The sequence below is a fragment of the Marmota monax genome, unplaced genomic scaffold (genome assembly GCF_021218885.2).
Source record: "Marmota monax isolate L192 unplaced genomic scaffold, Marmota_monax_Labrador192_F-V1.1 WCK01_AAM20220418_F8-fsc00069, whole genome shotgun sequence".
Classification (NCBI taxonomy): Eukaryota; Metazoa; Chordata; class Mammalia; order Rodentia; family Sciuridae; genus Marmota; species Marmota monax.
In genome coordinates, this window is record NW_026695243.1 from 5487859 (window position 1) to 5500119 (window position 12261).

A 12261-nucleotide genomic window follows, 5' to 3' on the forward strand; every position below is an offset into this window, starting at 1 on the left:
TGAGTTTATTTGTATTTATTTAAATATTGTGTATTTATTACTTTTGGCAGAATTGGGGATTGAACCCAGGAGTGCTCTACCACTGAGCTAACCTCCAGCCCTGCCCATTTGTTTGTTTGTTGAGACAAGGTCTCACTGAGTTGCCAGAGCTGGCCTGGAACTCTCAATCCTTCTGCCTCCAGCCTCCTGAGTCTCTGGGATTACAAGTGTGCGCCACCAAGCTCAGCCTATTCCTGAGTTTATAGCTTAGGAAAGAAGGCATCCATTTCCCATCATTCAGGAAGGAAACTACCCTGATTTTAGAATAGCACCTCATATTCTCTTGGAAGTCTCGAAGAGCCATTTGGATCAATTGCAGCCAATCAGTTGCAGCTTAGGAGTTGGGGTATCGTTTTTCTGTACACACATCTTCAGGAAGCCTCTGTAACTGTGTGGTATAAATCAGTAAGAGAGAAGGATATTTTCCAGAGTAAGCAAGGAGGCAGATGGCTGGGCAGCCAGCCTACTAAATGTTTAGGACATTAGGATTACATCAGTAACCAGTGACTGAGCCAGGACCAAAACCCACACAGTCTTTCCAGGGGCTGCCCCACATGGAAAACAGTAGCAGTGATTTGGTCTGGGAATGAGGAGAAACAGACAGATTCCATTCTTCTTCCTACTGGTAATGAAGAGATAGTAGTCTCTTCCCAGGGAACCTAAGGGATCCACACCCATAGGACCATCAGAGCCAAAGGTAGGTTCCCTCTCTATGAATCCAAACCCTTTCAGTTACAAGTCACAGAAACCCAAATCAAACTAGTTTTAGCATAAAGGGGATTTATGGAAGGCCACTGGAGCCCCTCACTAGATTGAAGGAAGAACCGTAGATGTGAGGGCATCTTTAGGAATCTGTACTCGGCACCTCCAGACACATACAAGTGTACTCACCTTTTTTTCATACTCATTTTCACTTTTCATCCTCCATCTCTATTCTTTTCTGCTTCGCTCTCATTCCACAAGGTTTTCTCCATGGAGAGGGGTACCTAGCTGCCAGCAGTTCTGGAGTCATATCCTTAAAGTGTCTGACCAAAGAGAAAAGAGTCTTCCTTCTAACACTTGGTCAGAGAAGGATTCTGATCGCAGGAATGGGGTCCTTTGATTGGCTGGGCCTTGTTCACTCGCTCATCCCTAGGGAGATGGTGGGGTATGTTATGAAGGGGAAAGGTAAACAGGGTAGACAAAAGCCTCTTCTCTTTTGTGTCTTTCTCCAGGTGACCATGGAGGCTGGAGGCCTGCCCCTGGAGCTGTGGCGCATGATCTTAGCCTACTTGCACCTTCCTGATCTGGGCCGCTGCAGCCTGGTGTGCAGGGCCTGGTATGAACTGATCCTCAGTCTTGACAGTACTCGCTGGCGGCAGCTGTGCCTAGGCTGTACGGAGTGCCGCCATCCCAACTGGCCCAACCAGCCTGATGTGGAGCCCGAGTCTTGGCGGGAGGCCTTCAAGCAGCATTACCTTGCCTCCAAGACATGGACCAAGAATGCCCTGGACTTGGAGTCCTCTGTCTGCTTTTCTCTATTCCGCAGGAGGAGGGAACGACGCACCCTAAGTGTCGGGCCAGGCCATGAGTTTGACAGTCTGGGCAGCGCCTTGGCCATGGCCAGCCTGTATGACCGAATTGTGCTGTTTCCAGGTGTGTACGAAGAGCAAGGTGAAATCATCCTGAAGGTGCCTGTGGAGATTGTAGGCCATGGCAAGTTGGGTGAGGTGGCCCTGCTAGCCAGCATTGATCAGCACTGCTCAACCACACGCCTGTGCAACCTCATCTTCATGCCAGCTTGGTTCTCACCCATCATGTATAAGGTGGGTGTCACATCCAGTAGATGCCATCCAGCCCTGAACTCAGGGGCATGGCCTCTTCTCAATTTTTGTTGGAATTGAGAGTTCAATAGCTATTCCTGTACACACAGTCCTCTGAGGTCTGAACCCATTGAGAAATGGGCACAGTTTTATCCCCATCAAAGCTGTATTAGAAAATGAGCCTTGGCTTTGGGGTCAAAACTGCTGTTCCCTTTCCAACTAGATTCTCTGGAGCTACAGGTTGAGTAGCCTGGTGGGCAAGCCAGGCTGCAACATGGTGAGAGGAAGCAGAGAACTCATTAGCTAGCTGCTCATGGCAGCGGGTGAGCCAGAGAGAAGGTCATGCAGGGGCAGCAAATCTCAACACATGAACACCCCGCCCTACGCAGGTCAAGGAAAGTCAGGCTTTTACCAGGAGTGGCTACTTCTCAAGGGTGACTGGAGAAGGGATCAGGAAATGTTATTCCAACACATTCCTTCCATGAACACACAGATGTGTTCAGAGCAAAGCATGTATGAAGGCATTGGTAGTTCCTGGCACAACAGTCTACAGCTTATGTCTTGCCTACCTTCTGCAATATTTGGATTATGTACCTATTTGGTAAAAATTATATTTCCCCTATTACTACCATTAGTAGCTTGTCTCTTGCATTTGTAATGGTCATTATACCACCAGCCATTTAGGAAGCACTTGATGTGCACTCGGTATGGGCTTTACAGCCGTGATCTCACTTACTTTCCCTATAGTCTGATGGGATGGGTAGTGTCATCTGATTTTATAGATAAGGAAGTTGAGGCTCAACAAGATTCAGTGATATACCCAGGGTCACAGACTCAGTAGGGACAGCTAGGATCCAAAACCCGTATTTATAATCTAGGTGACTTTCCATCCATGGCCTCACTTGATCCCCTCAACAAACATTGTGGCAGATAGAGTAGATGTGGTGTCCCCGTTTTGTAGATGAGGGGTACTAGAGGTTAAAGATGCTAAGTAACTTTCTCAGGTGGTTAATTAGTGAGGTTAGAGCTCAAATTTGGGCCTCCTGATCTAAGCACTTATAAAATCACATCATGTTGGATTCCTTGAAAGCTTAAAATCCTGCTTTTTTGACTCTAGAATGTTTTATAAGGACTGTTAGAATTGTTAGAATTGAGAGTTCAATAGCTATTCCTATACACACAGTCCTCTGAGGTCTGATATGTTTCCCGTGTGCTGGTCCACAGACATGGAAAGGGGACATTGTCTAGAAACAATATTCCAGACCCCTCATTTTCATAATATATTAATTATTTGAAGAATATGTTAATTTCAGTCTCTGCTTCCCCCTCAGCAGTGTAGCCATAGGCCTTCAAGGGAAAGAGCCTGGCCTTGGGCCTCTGGGTGGCCCACCATTTGGCTTAGTGCTTGGCGTGAATTAGTGCTCAGTCCATGATAGTATTTTGCATAAAAGAGGCACAGTGGCCTGAAATGGCCTTTCCTAAAAAAAGCAAAGACTAGGACTATTCTCAGCAGTTTGCAGTGAAACCCGAGGACCCTAGCAGTGGCTGTGCATCTCCAGAGCACTGGCCTTTATCCTTAGAAAGGATCAAGGAAGACAAGATGGACTTAAATTGCAGCTAGAAAAAAATAAGTTAGCTGTAAGGAAGGACTTGGAGAGGTTAAGGGGACTTCAGCTCTGGGACAAGCTTTCAAGGGAGGCCACTGCTAGAGAATTTTAAAGATTGTTCAAGGGATAGGTGTGGCTGGACTGTTAAATGGAATCACGAGACACCCCCTCCTTCATTTTATGGCATCTGATAGTATTTGAGATCCAGAAACAGGTCTCCCCACCCCCAGAAATATAAAGCAACTGGGTCTTGCCAAGCTTGCCTCTCAGTGAGGCCTGGAGCCAAGAGGCCCAGATGAATTATGCTGTGGGTTCAGGGCTTCCCCTCCCCACCTCAGACTCCTGAGGGCTCTCTGTTCCTCGTGTTCCTGACTCCAGACAATAATGGTAACTTTTATTGCCAGCTTTGCACCTGGCACTGTGCTTTATGCTTTATTAACTAATAAGCCCTGGGCTGCAGACAAGGAAATTGAGGCTTAAAGAGGTGAAGTCATTTGCCCCATGTTCATGCTTGAGAAAGGCAGAGCCAGGAGCTGTCCTGCATGGTCAACCCTCCAGAGCCTGTGCTCTTAACCACTCCTTAGGACTTCCTGGCTCTGGCGGCATACTTGGTCCTCTCTCTAGAGAGGCCATCTGCTGTCTTGCTGTGCCCCCATCAGTCACCGCACAGACTCACCCTTTCCCAGCACCTGTCTCAGTTCAGGTAGGGCTCAGCCCTCCTGCCTGCTCTCCTCCACCAGTGATCAGGGTTCCATGAGGCCTTGAGTTCAGATGTTCAACAGGGCAAAAGGTTCAGGTGAAGGGCACCTGCCTGCAGGCCCAAGAGAGGGCAGGAATGAAAGGAAAGCGCTTTGAGAACGTGAGACCTGGAGAAATGCCTATGATTTGACACATTCTTCATATAACCCAGTCACTGTTCAGGGACTCCCCTGCCTTTTGGAGGATTGGTAAAGTTTTGCTCAGTTCCCAGCTAATGCCTATATTTATAAAAATTCAAATCTCTCAGGACCAGGGTGTAGCTTAGTGGTAGGATACTTGCTTAGCATGTGTGAGACCCTGTGTTCAAATCACAGTGCCACCTCCTACCCCCCGAAATTTTTTTTCAAAGCTCTCCTGAGCTCTAATCTCTCCCTTTCCCTAATCTCAGGGGGAACAGGATTACCTTTCTTCCCCATCCTAGGCAGAATTATCTGTCCCTGAGTACACACCCACCATAGGAACAAGTAATCCAGACTTTGGAGATGGTATCAGAAGATCTCAGAAATGACTGTCTCCCAATTAACAAGTGAATTACAACTCCAACAGAGAACACGTAGAATGTAGCCTTTGAATTACCTCTTTATAAGCCCCCCCATTCCTGGTGTGGGCAGAATCACAGCCTTTGGGACAGGAGTCCCTTGTGTTTCTCCTTTGATAGCAAAGCAATAAACCTTTTTCTCAAAAAAAAAAAAAAAAAAAAGGCTCTTCTGACCATTTTGGATCCTCTCCAGAGTGACCCTCTCCTGCTTTATCTCCCTTATTAACATGTGTCAATTCCATCTCACCCAGCATCTCCAGATATAGCTTTTACCCTCCTTCCAACTTTCACTACAAAGGGAAGGGAAGGGAGGGAGGAATTCTCACTAAGCATTTCACAAGTATTAGGAGAATCCACTGAAGACATGTAGGAAGGCCATGATGCAAAGTGAGAACTTTTCTGCCATCATCCACTCCTGTCCCACTTCCTTGGGATCAGAGGGGAACTAGTGCAGGCAGCTCCCAGTTTTTCTTCCTGTCTGGTGCAGAGCAGTTCCCCAGCTCAGGCCCTGGTAGGGAAGGGGAGATGATTGATGGAACACATGGCCTCTCCTTGCTCTACTCTTCTTAAAAAGAGCACCTGGAGAGCTGACCACCAAAGCAAAGCTTAGCCCTCTTACAACCGGTTTCTCCTTTTCATTCTCCAGACCACATCAGGTCACGTCCAGTTTGACAACTGCAACTTTGAGAATGGGCACATTCAGGTTCATGGCCCAGGCACCTGCCAAGTGAAGTTTTGCACCTTCAAAAACACCCATGTCTTCCTGCACAACGTGCCCCTGTGTGTTCTGGAAAACTGTGAATTTGTGGGCAGCGAAAACAACTCTGTGACAGTTGAAGGTCACCCATCAGCAGATAAGAACTGGGCCTACAAGTATTTACTGGGGCTTATCAAGTCCTCTCCCAGCTTGCTCCCCACAGAGGATTCTGACTTTTTAATGTCCCTGGACCTAGAGAGCCGGGACCAGGCCTGGAGCCCAAGGACCTGTGACATTGTCATCGAAGGCAGCCAGAGCCCGACCAGCCCAGCCTCTAGCTCCCCAAAGCCAGGTTCCAAGGCTGGCTCCCAGGAGGCAGAGGTGGGCAGCGATGGGGAAAGGGTGGCCCAGACACCAGACAGCAGCGATGGAGGCCTGAGTCCTAGCGGTGAGGATGAGGATGAGGACCAGCTCACTTACAGACTCTCCTACCAAGTGCAAGGCCCGCGCCCCGTTCTGGGCGGCTCCTTTCTGGGCCCACCGCTGCCAGGAGCATCCATTCAGCTGCCTAGCTGCCTGGTGCTGCACTCACTGCAGCAGGAGCTGCAGAAGGACAAGGAGGCCATGGCCCTGGCCAGCTCCGTGCAGGGCTGCCTCATCCGCAAGTGCCTGTTCCGGGACGGGAAGGGAGGTGTCTTTGTCTGCTCCTACGGCCGAGCCAAGATGGAAGGAAACATCTTCCGGAACTTGACTTACGCAGTGCGGTGTATACATAATAGCAAGGTGCTGTTGTAAGGGCTGAGTGTAGACATGAGCCTTACTGGGTCACCAGAAACATGACTATTGATAGCTGAGCCGGCTCCTGTGGCTTTGTGTAGGAAGGGTGTGAGGGGCTACTTTGCATTTTAAAAATAATCTTTTCTAAATCTTATTAACACACACAGGACTTTGTGTCCATCATCTGATTTGGACAGGGCAGAAAGTTTTCCCATTTCACAGAAAAGGAAATAGGCCAAGAGAGGGAAGGTGTCTTGCCCAGGGTCACACAGTAAGTTTGAGGCAGATCTGAGACTAGCACCCAGGTCTTCTGCCTCCATTCACTATATCACACAGCTTCTCAAACCTGTTGCCCAAGTCCTAATAGAAGAAGCAAGGTAAGAGAGAATTCAGGGAGAAATGATCACAGCGTTCCGTGCAAACTCGAGCAGGGTAGTTGCGAAGGCTTCCCAGAGGAGATGTCTAGGCTGAGCAGGATGAGTGAAGGTTCTGGGGCAAATGGGACATGTGTGATGAAAAGGGGATACAGAGTGGGACATTCCAGTAGCAGAAACATCTTGTGCTGGGGGTCCTGGGTGTGAGACTGACTTCACCCACGCATCAGGGACAGGTTGAAAAGACTCAGGCAAAAAAAGAGCCACCCCACCCAGGGCCTGGAAAGCCCTGACAAGACACTGGAGTTGATGCTAAGAGCAAACCACAAGCCATTGCTGCCAGCAGCACCTTACATTTGCAGGCACTTTGGATGCTTCATGACAGCCTAAAAATCTCATACACGATTGGTGACAGGAAAGGCTCTTCTTTCTTTCTGCAGGGAAAGGATGAAAGTAAGGAGAGAGGTCCTCTCTGAGGAGCAGGTGCAAGACAGGCCTTGCAGAAGGCATGGCCCAGCACCTAGGTTTGAGTGTCACATCTCTGTTATTCACTGTGCACATTACCTTTGCTTCTGTACAGGAGAAGTAAGCATTCCTACCTTGTTTCTCTCACTAAGGTTGAGGATCCAGTTGCCATAGTATTAGAAATTGTCCTCAGTAAACTAAAGGGCACTGTACAAATGTCAAACATGGATCTTACAGGCTTCTAGAATGGTTAATAGCAATTGCATTTTAGTAGTATATTACCCAGCCCACTTCCAAAGAGGATTTTAGGTGATATTACCCAGAAAGCATAACATAAAAGTGTACTATAAACAGAAAAGAAAATGGTAAAATAAAAAAGGAAGGATGTTGGGGGCTGCGGTTGTAGCTCAGTGGTAGAGTGCTTGCCTAGCATGTGTGACACACTGGGTTTGATTCTCAGCACCACATACAAATAAATAAACAAAAATTCATCAACAACTAATAAAAATATTTAAAAAAAAAAAAGAGGAAGGGTGGCCAGGCATGTTGACACACTTCTGAAATCTCAGTGATTCAGGAGGCTGGGGCAGGAGGATCACAAATTCCAGGCCAGCCTCACAACTTAGCAAGACCCTCAACAACTTAGACTCTATCTCAAAGAAATAAAAAAGGGCTGGGGTATAGTGCAGTGGTAAAGTGCCCCTGGGTTCAATCCCTAGACATGTATTAAAAAAAAAAAAAAAGAGGAAGGATGATGGTTTTGCTCTTAGACACCATGATGAAAGGGTCTGGTTCAAGCCCTCAGGGAGGGCTTTCCTCCTTGCATAATTATTAAGAATATGCCTGTGATCTGCCACTAAAGTCCCTTGGATTAATGATACTACTTATCTCCAAGGCGTAGCAAGGATAATTATTATAGGGCACATATGTAAAGTGCTTAGCCATGTAGCTGGTATATAGCAAGTGCTCAATAAACTCATTTTTAAAAAAAGGTGTTGACAGTCCAGTGTGAGAAGTTCAATGACAGAGCTGCCATGGGTGGCACAAGAGACCTGAAAGGGGAGCATCGGGTCCAGCCTCAAGGAACCATGAAAAGTTTCCTCGAGGAACAGTGCCTGGCCCATGCTATTCAGGAGGAGTAAGAGTTAGCAGGGTGAAGCTGTGTGGCACCAGGTGTATGTACAAAGGCCCAGAAGTAAGGAGCTACAAGTCGCTCAGCAGGCCAGAACTGGAGATGAGGTTGGCAAGAGTTGCCAAGGAAGGAAACTGGAGTCTAGTCAAGGTCTTGCCAACAAGATTGGAGTTGACCTTGAGGTTTGCTGGGAGCCTGCTGAGAGATTTTAAGCAGAGGAGAACTATATACAGATCTGCCTTCTAAACGCTTCTTCCGTGAACCTCTTAGAGGACTAACTGGGAGAACAAGGCTGGAGGCAAGGAGGTCCATGAGAAGCAGTTGATGACTGTGGTCCAGAGATAGACAGGAGGGGACAGGGAATAGTCGAGAGCACGAGACCTGGATTTATGGCCCAAGCAGCTGAGGCAATGGCTGGAGCTTGAAGAACATGAGCTTGGTTTGGGGTACCTTGAGTTTGCAGCACTTGTGACATCTGGCAGATGTGCCATCTTGTCTGGATCTGGAGCTTTGGAGAAAGATGTGCACTGACATGCTGGCAGAGTGTAGGGACTTGGCTTTGTGCAGGCCATCACTGGAGATATCCACATGGACAGACAAAAAGTTATACAGCCTTAGTTGTAGCCCTCTTGAACAACTGCCTCCATGGGACTTTTAGCAGGAGTTGTGTGGCCAGAAATTCCTGATGAAGCTCTAGTATTTTTCACCTGAAAAAAATATATATATTCAGTGTTTTTTTGTTTTTTTTTTTTTTTGTACCAAGGATTTAACTCAGGGCACTCAACCACTGAGCCACATTCCCAGCCCTACTTTGTATTTTATTTAGAAATATGGTGTCACTTTTGCTTAGGCTGGCTTTGAACTTGCAATCCTCCTGCTTCAGCCTCCCAAGCCCCACTGGAATCACAGACATGCGCCATTGTGCCTGGCCACATTCAGGGTTTTTTTTTTTTGTTTGTTTGTTTTTTTAAAGACTCCAATAATTTATTTATTTTTAGTTTTCGGCGGACATAACATCTTTGTATGTGGTGCTGAGGATCGAACCTGAGCCGCATGCATGCCAAGCAAGCGCGCTACAGCTTGAGCCACATCTCCAGCCCATGGGGTTTTTAACTTTAAAAAAAAAAAAGGTCCACAATGTTTCATGCGTACCCAGCATCAGGTTCAATGGCATGCTAAGCGGCATGATAGACGCAGGGAGCTGTGTGGGATTGTGGGGCTTACTGGGCCTGTCTCTGTGCTGCATTCAGCCCATTTGACTCTAGAGCATCCCAGCAGGGTGAAGGCTGGCAGAAGGAGCCCAGTCACTTGAGGTTTCAAGATGAAAAGCAGCACCGACTGTGATGTTCTCCTTCCTGCGGGTTGGAATTTATAGTTGGAAGTCAGGTGTCTATAATAGGCCAGCAGAGACCGAGGCAAATTGTGTTGATGTTTGGAAATGCTTTTGCTTGCTCTTTTGGGATCAATCTCATAGGGAATTGGATGATGTCATCTGGATTATCCTCAGTGTCCCGTGGGCTTCAGTTTCCTCTATCTCAACCTTGTGCTGGTTCTGTCTGTCCTGAATCTTCCCTTTGCACCTGCTCCGCAGAGGCCTCTCCTTGCTCTCATCCTCCCCACCTCATTAGGCTGCTGTTATATGTCACTCTGCACAAGTGAACCTGCCAGCATGGTGACAGATTTTCTTTATTATCCTGGTTCATCCTTAGTCTGGGCAGGTGCTATGTCCACAGGTCTTGGAAAGGACTTTGTCAGTGACCCTACCTCACCCCCAGCATAAAGGTTGCTCTCTCAGAGGCACTGACCCAAGATGGGTTCCTCCCACTGCCCCCAAAGGTGAAGCTGTTCACTGGGTGGCACAGGGTTTGCTGCTCTTGTCCCAGATTCCAGCTACTTAAGGCTTGTGTTATAGGAAAGTTAGGGAAGAGTCCAGGAGGGGCCTGGTGCCTTTCTCAGAGTCAGCTATCTTTTCCCCAAAACCTGAACTTCCAAAAAAAGTTGTCTCCTGCTGTCCTTCCCCCAGTCTTTCTCCATGAGCACCCAGGGAGATCCATGGAGAAGTAAATAGGTGCAGCTACCACCAGTTTCTGTGCTCTTTACCTAGCTCACACTTAGCCTTGAACAATTCATTAAGAATGTCAGCAGAATTCTTACCAGATTGTATGGCACTCATTGTCCTGCACCCTCAGCTCTCTGATGAGTTCCAGAAAGGTTTTTATGTTTGTGCGTACTATCTTATTGTCTTGTAAGTGTAGGAGCAGCTTTTTCCATCATAAGAAGAATCCAAGACCACCTTGGAATTGGACTTCTATTATACTCCTCCCAAAATTTATCCTAATATATTATATTGTTTAATAGTAGTACACAATTTATCATAATGTATTGTGTTAATATACAGTTGTTTAAAACCACCTATACTTACTAAATGTAAGAAGAAAATATAATTGAAAACATCCTCTAAATAAGCTTGGTACCTTCTTTAAAGGAGGCTTTCTTATACCAGTATTTCTATTTGTCCCTTAGTTTGGAGTCTCAGTGGTTTTTCTATACCAGCTAGTACACCAAGATCGGTTCAAGTTAGGCACGAGTAGACTTCTTCTTCTTCTTCTTTTTTTTTTTTTTAAGTAATTTGTTTGTTGGTTGGTTTGTTTTTCAATTGAGAATCAGCCATCATTTCATAAAGTGGAAGGGAAGGTGGTTCAGGAGAATCTGTGGTATCTTATTTGGTGCTGGCTCAGGCAGGTGAATACTTGGAAAGATACAAATAGCAGTGATAGATCTAGAACTTGATTCCATTAAAAGCAGCTGTGCCCCTGGACCCCTGGGAAGTCTTTGTGCAACCCTAGTGCATAAAGCTTGAAGACCCCGAATCCTGTCTTCTGTAAGCATCGTTTGCATCCCATCATCCAATCTTGCAGCTTAGCCCTGGAGCCAAGCATCAGTCCAAGTTTGTAAAGCTGCAATGTGAAGGTGTTGGGTAAAGAGCCCACAGGGCAATGCCAAGGCAGGCAGGTGTCCTGGGAGCTCACAGTGGGAGGGCAGGTGCGGAGGGAGGCACTCCTCTCACCTGTGGTTAACAGTAGGCACCCGTGGGGACCAGCTGGGAAGAAAAAGACTTGAGGTGTGTGATCTCTAACAAATTCCCTGTGATAGGAGAGTAAATGGCTTTCTCTCTTCTGCTTAGATCGTCATGCTCAGGAACGACATTTACCGCTGCCGAGCTTCAGGCATCTTTCTTCGCCTGGAAGGCGGAGGCCTGATCGCGGGCAACAACATCTACCACAACGCAGAGGCTGGTGTGGACATCCGGAAGAAGTCCAACCCGCTCATCCTGGTACTTTCCTCTGTCTTCCTCCCCTGTTCAGGCTGGCTCTCAAGGATTTCAGAAATCTTTTCCGAGGATATTTAAATCAATGTTGCCGTCTTGAATTTACATGCTTCCTGTTTGCAGGTAGTTTCTGCTCCTCTCTGTGTGTCCTGTGACTCCGCTTCTTTTTGTCTTTCCATACATTAGTAATGGCTTTGGAGAAGTTGCTTCCTGCCCTTTCCCCATCAGTGAAGAAGAGCATGGGATGGACAGGGAAATTCCACAGGGCCCTCCCAACAGCCCTGATAGGTTATGGGTGGCTTTGAGTTTAAGAATACAGACACAAAAGCCAGCTCCTTGGGACATGACTGTAATCCCACTGACCCTGGAGGTTGAGGCAGAAGGATCACAAGGTTGAGACCAGCCTCAGCAACTTAGTGAGACCCTTTCTCAAAATAAAAAAAAAGGGCTGGTAATGTGACTGTTTGGTAAAGTCCTTCTGGGTTCAATCCCCAGTACTCAAAAGAAAAAGAATACATACATAGTGTCTGCTCCAAAAGACACTTGGATTTAAAAACAAGCCCCCCAAAAGACTCCCTCATTAGTTTCTTTCTTTTCTATAAAATCAAGAGGGCATGTAAGATATATAGTTCAGAAAATGATTTGTTTCATGGATATTGTGAGGACATATTGAGTTTGATTTTATACCAATGTGAAAACCACTTAAAAATCTTAGAATTTCTGACCAATGATCTAAGAAACCA

The 12261-nt window shown here is 46.8% G+C and overlaps 1 protein-coding gene across 2 annotated transcripts in view; it reads left to right on the forward strand.

Annotated features, from left to right (window-relative positions):
- Fbxo10 (F-box protein 10) overlaps nt 1-12261 on the forward strand; it is a 53516-nt gene that overhangs the window by 26406 nt on the left and 14849 nt on the right. For both annotated transcript variants that reach the window (XM_046457442.2, XM_046457443.2), the window contains exons 2-4: nt 1254-1844; nt 5392-6225; nt 11375-11524. In XM_046457442.2, the coding sequence (XP_046313398.1) occupies nt 1260-1844; nt 5392-6225; nt 11375-11524 (1569 nt within the window). In that variant the 5' untranslated portion in view covers nt 1254-1259. The remainder of the gene's footprint in view (nt 1-1253; nt 1845-5391; nt 6226-11374; nt 11525-12261) is intronic.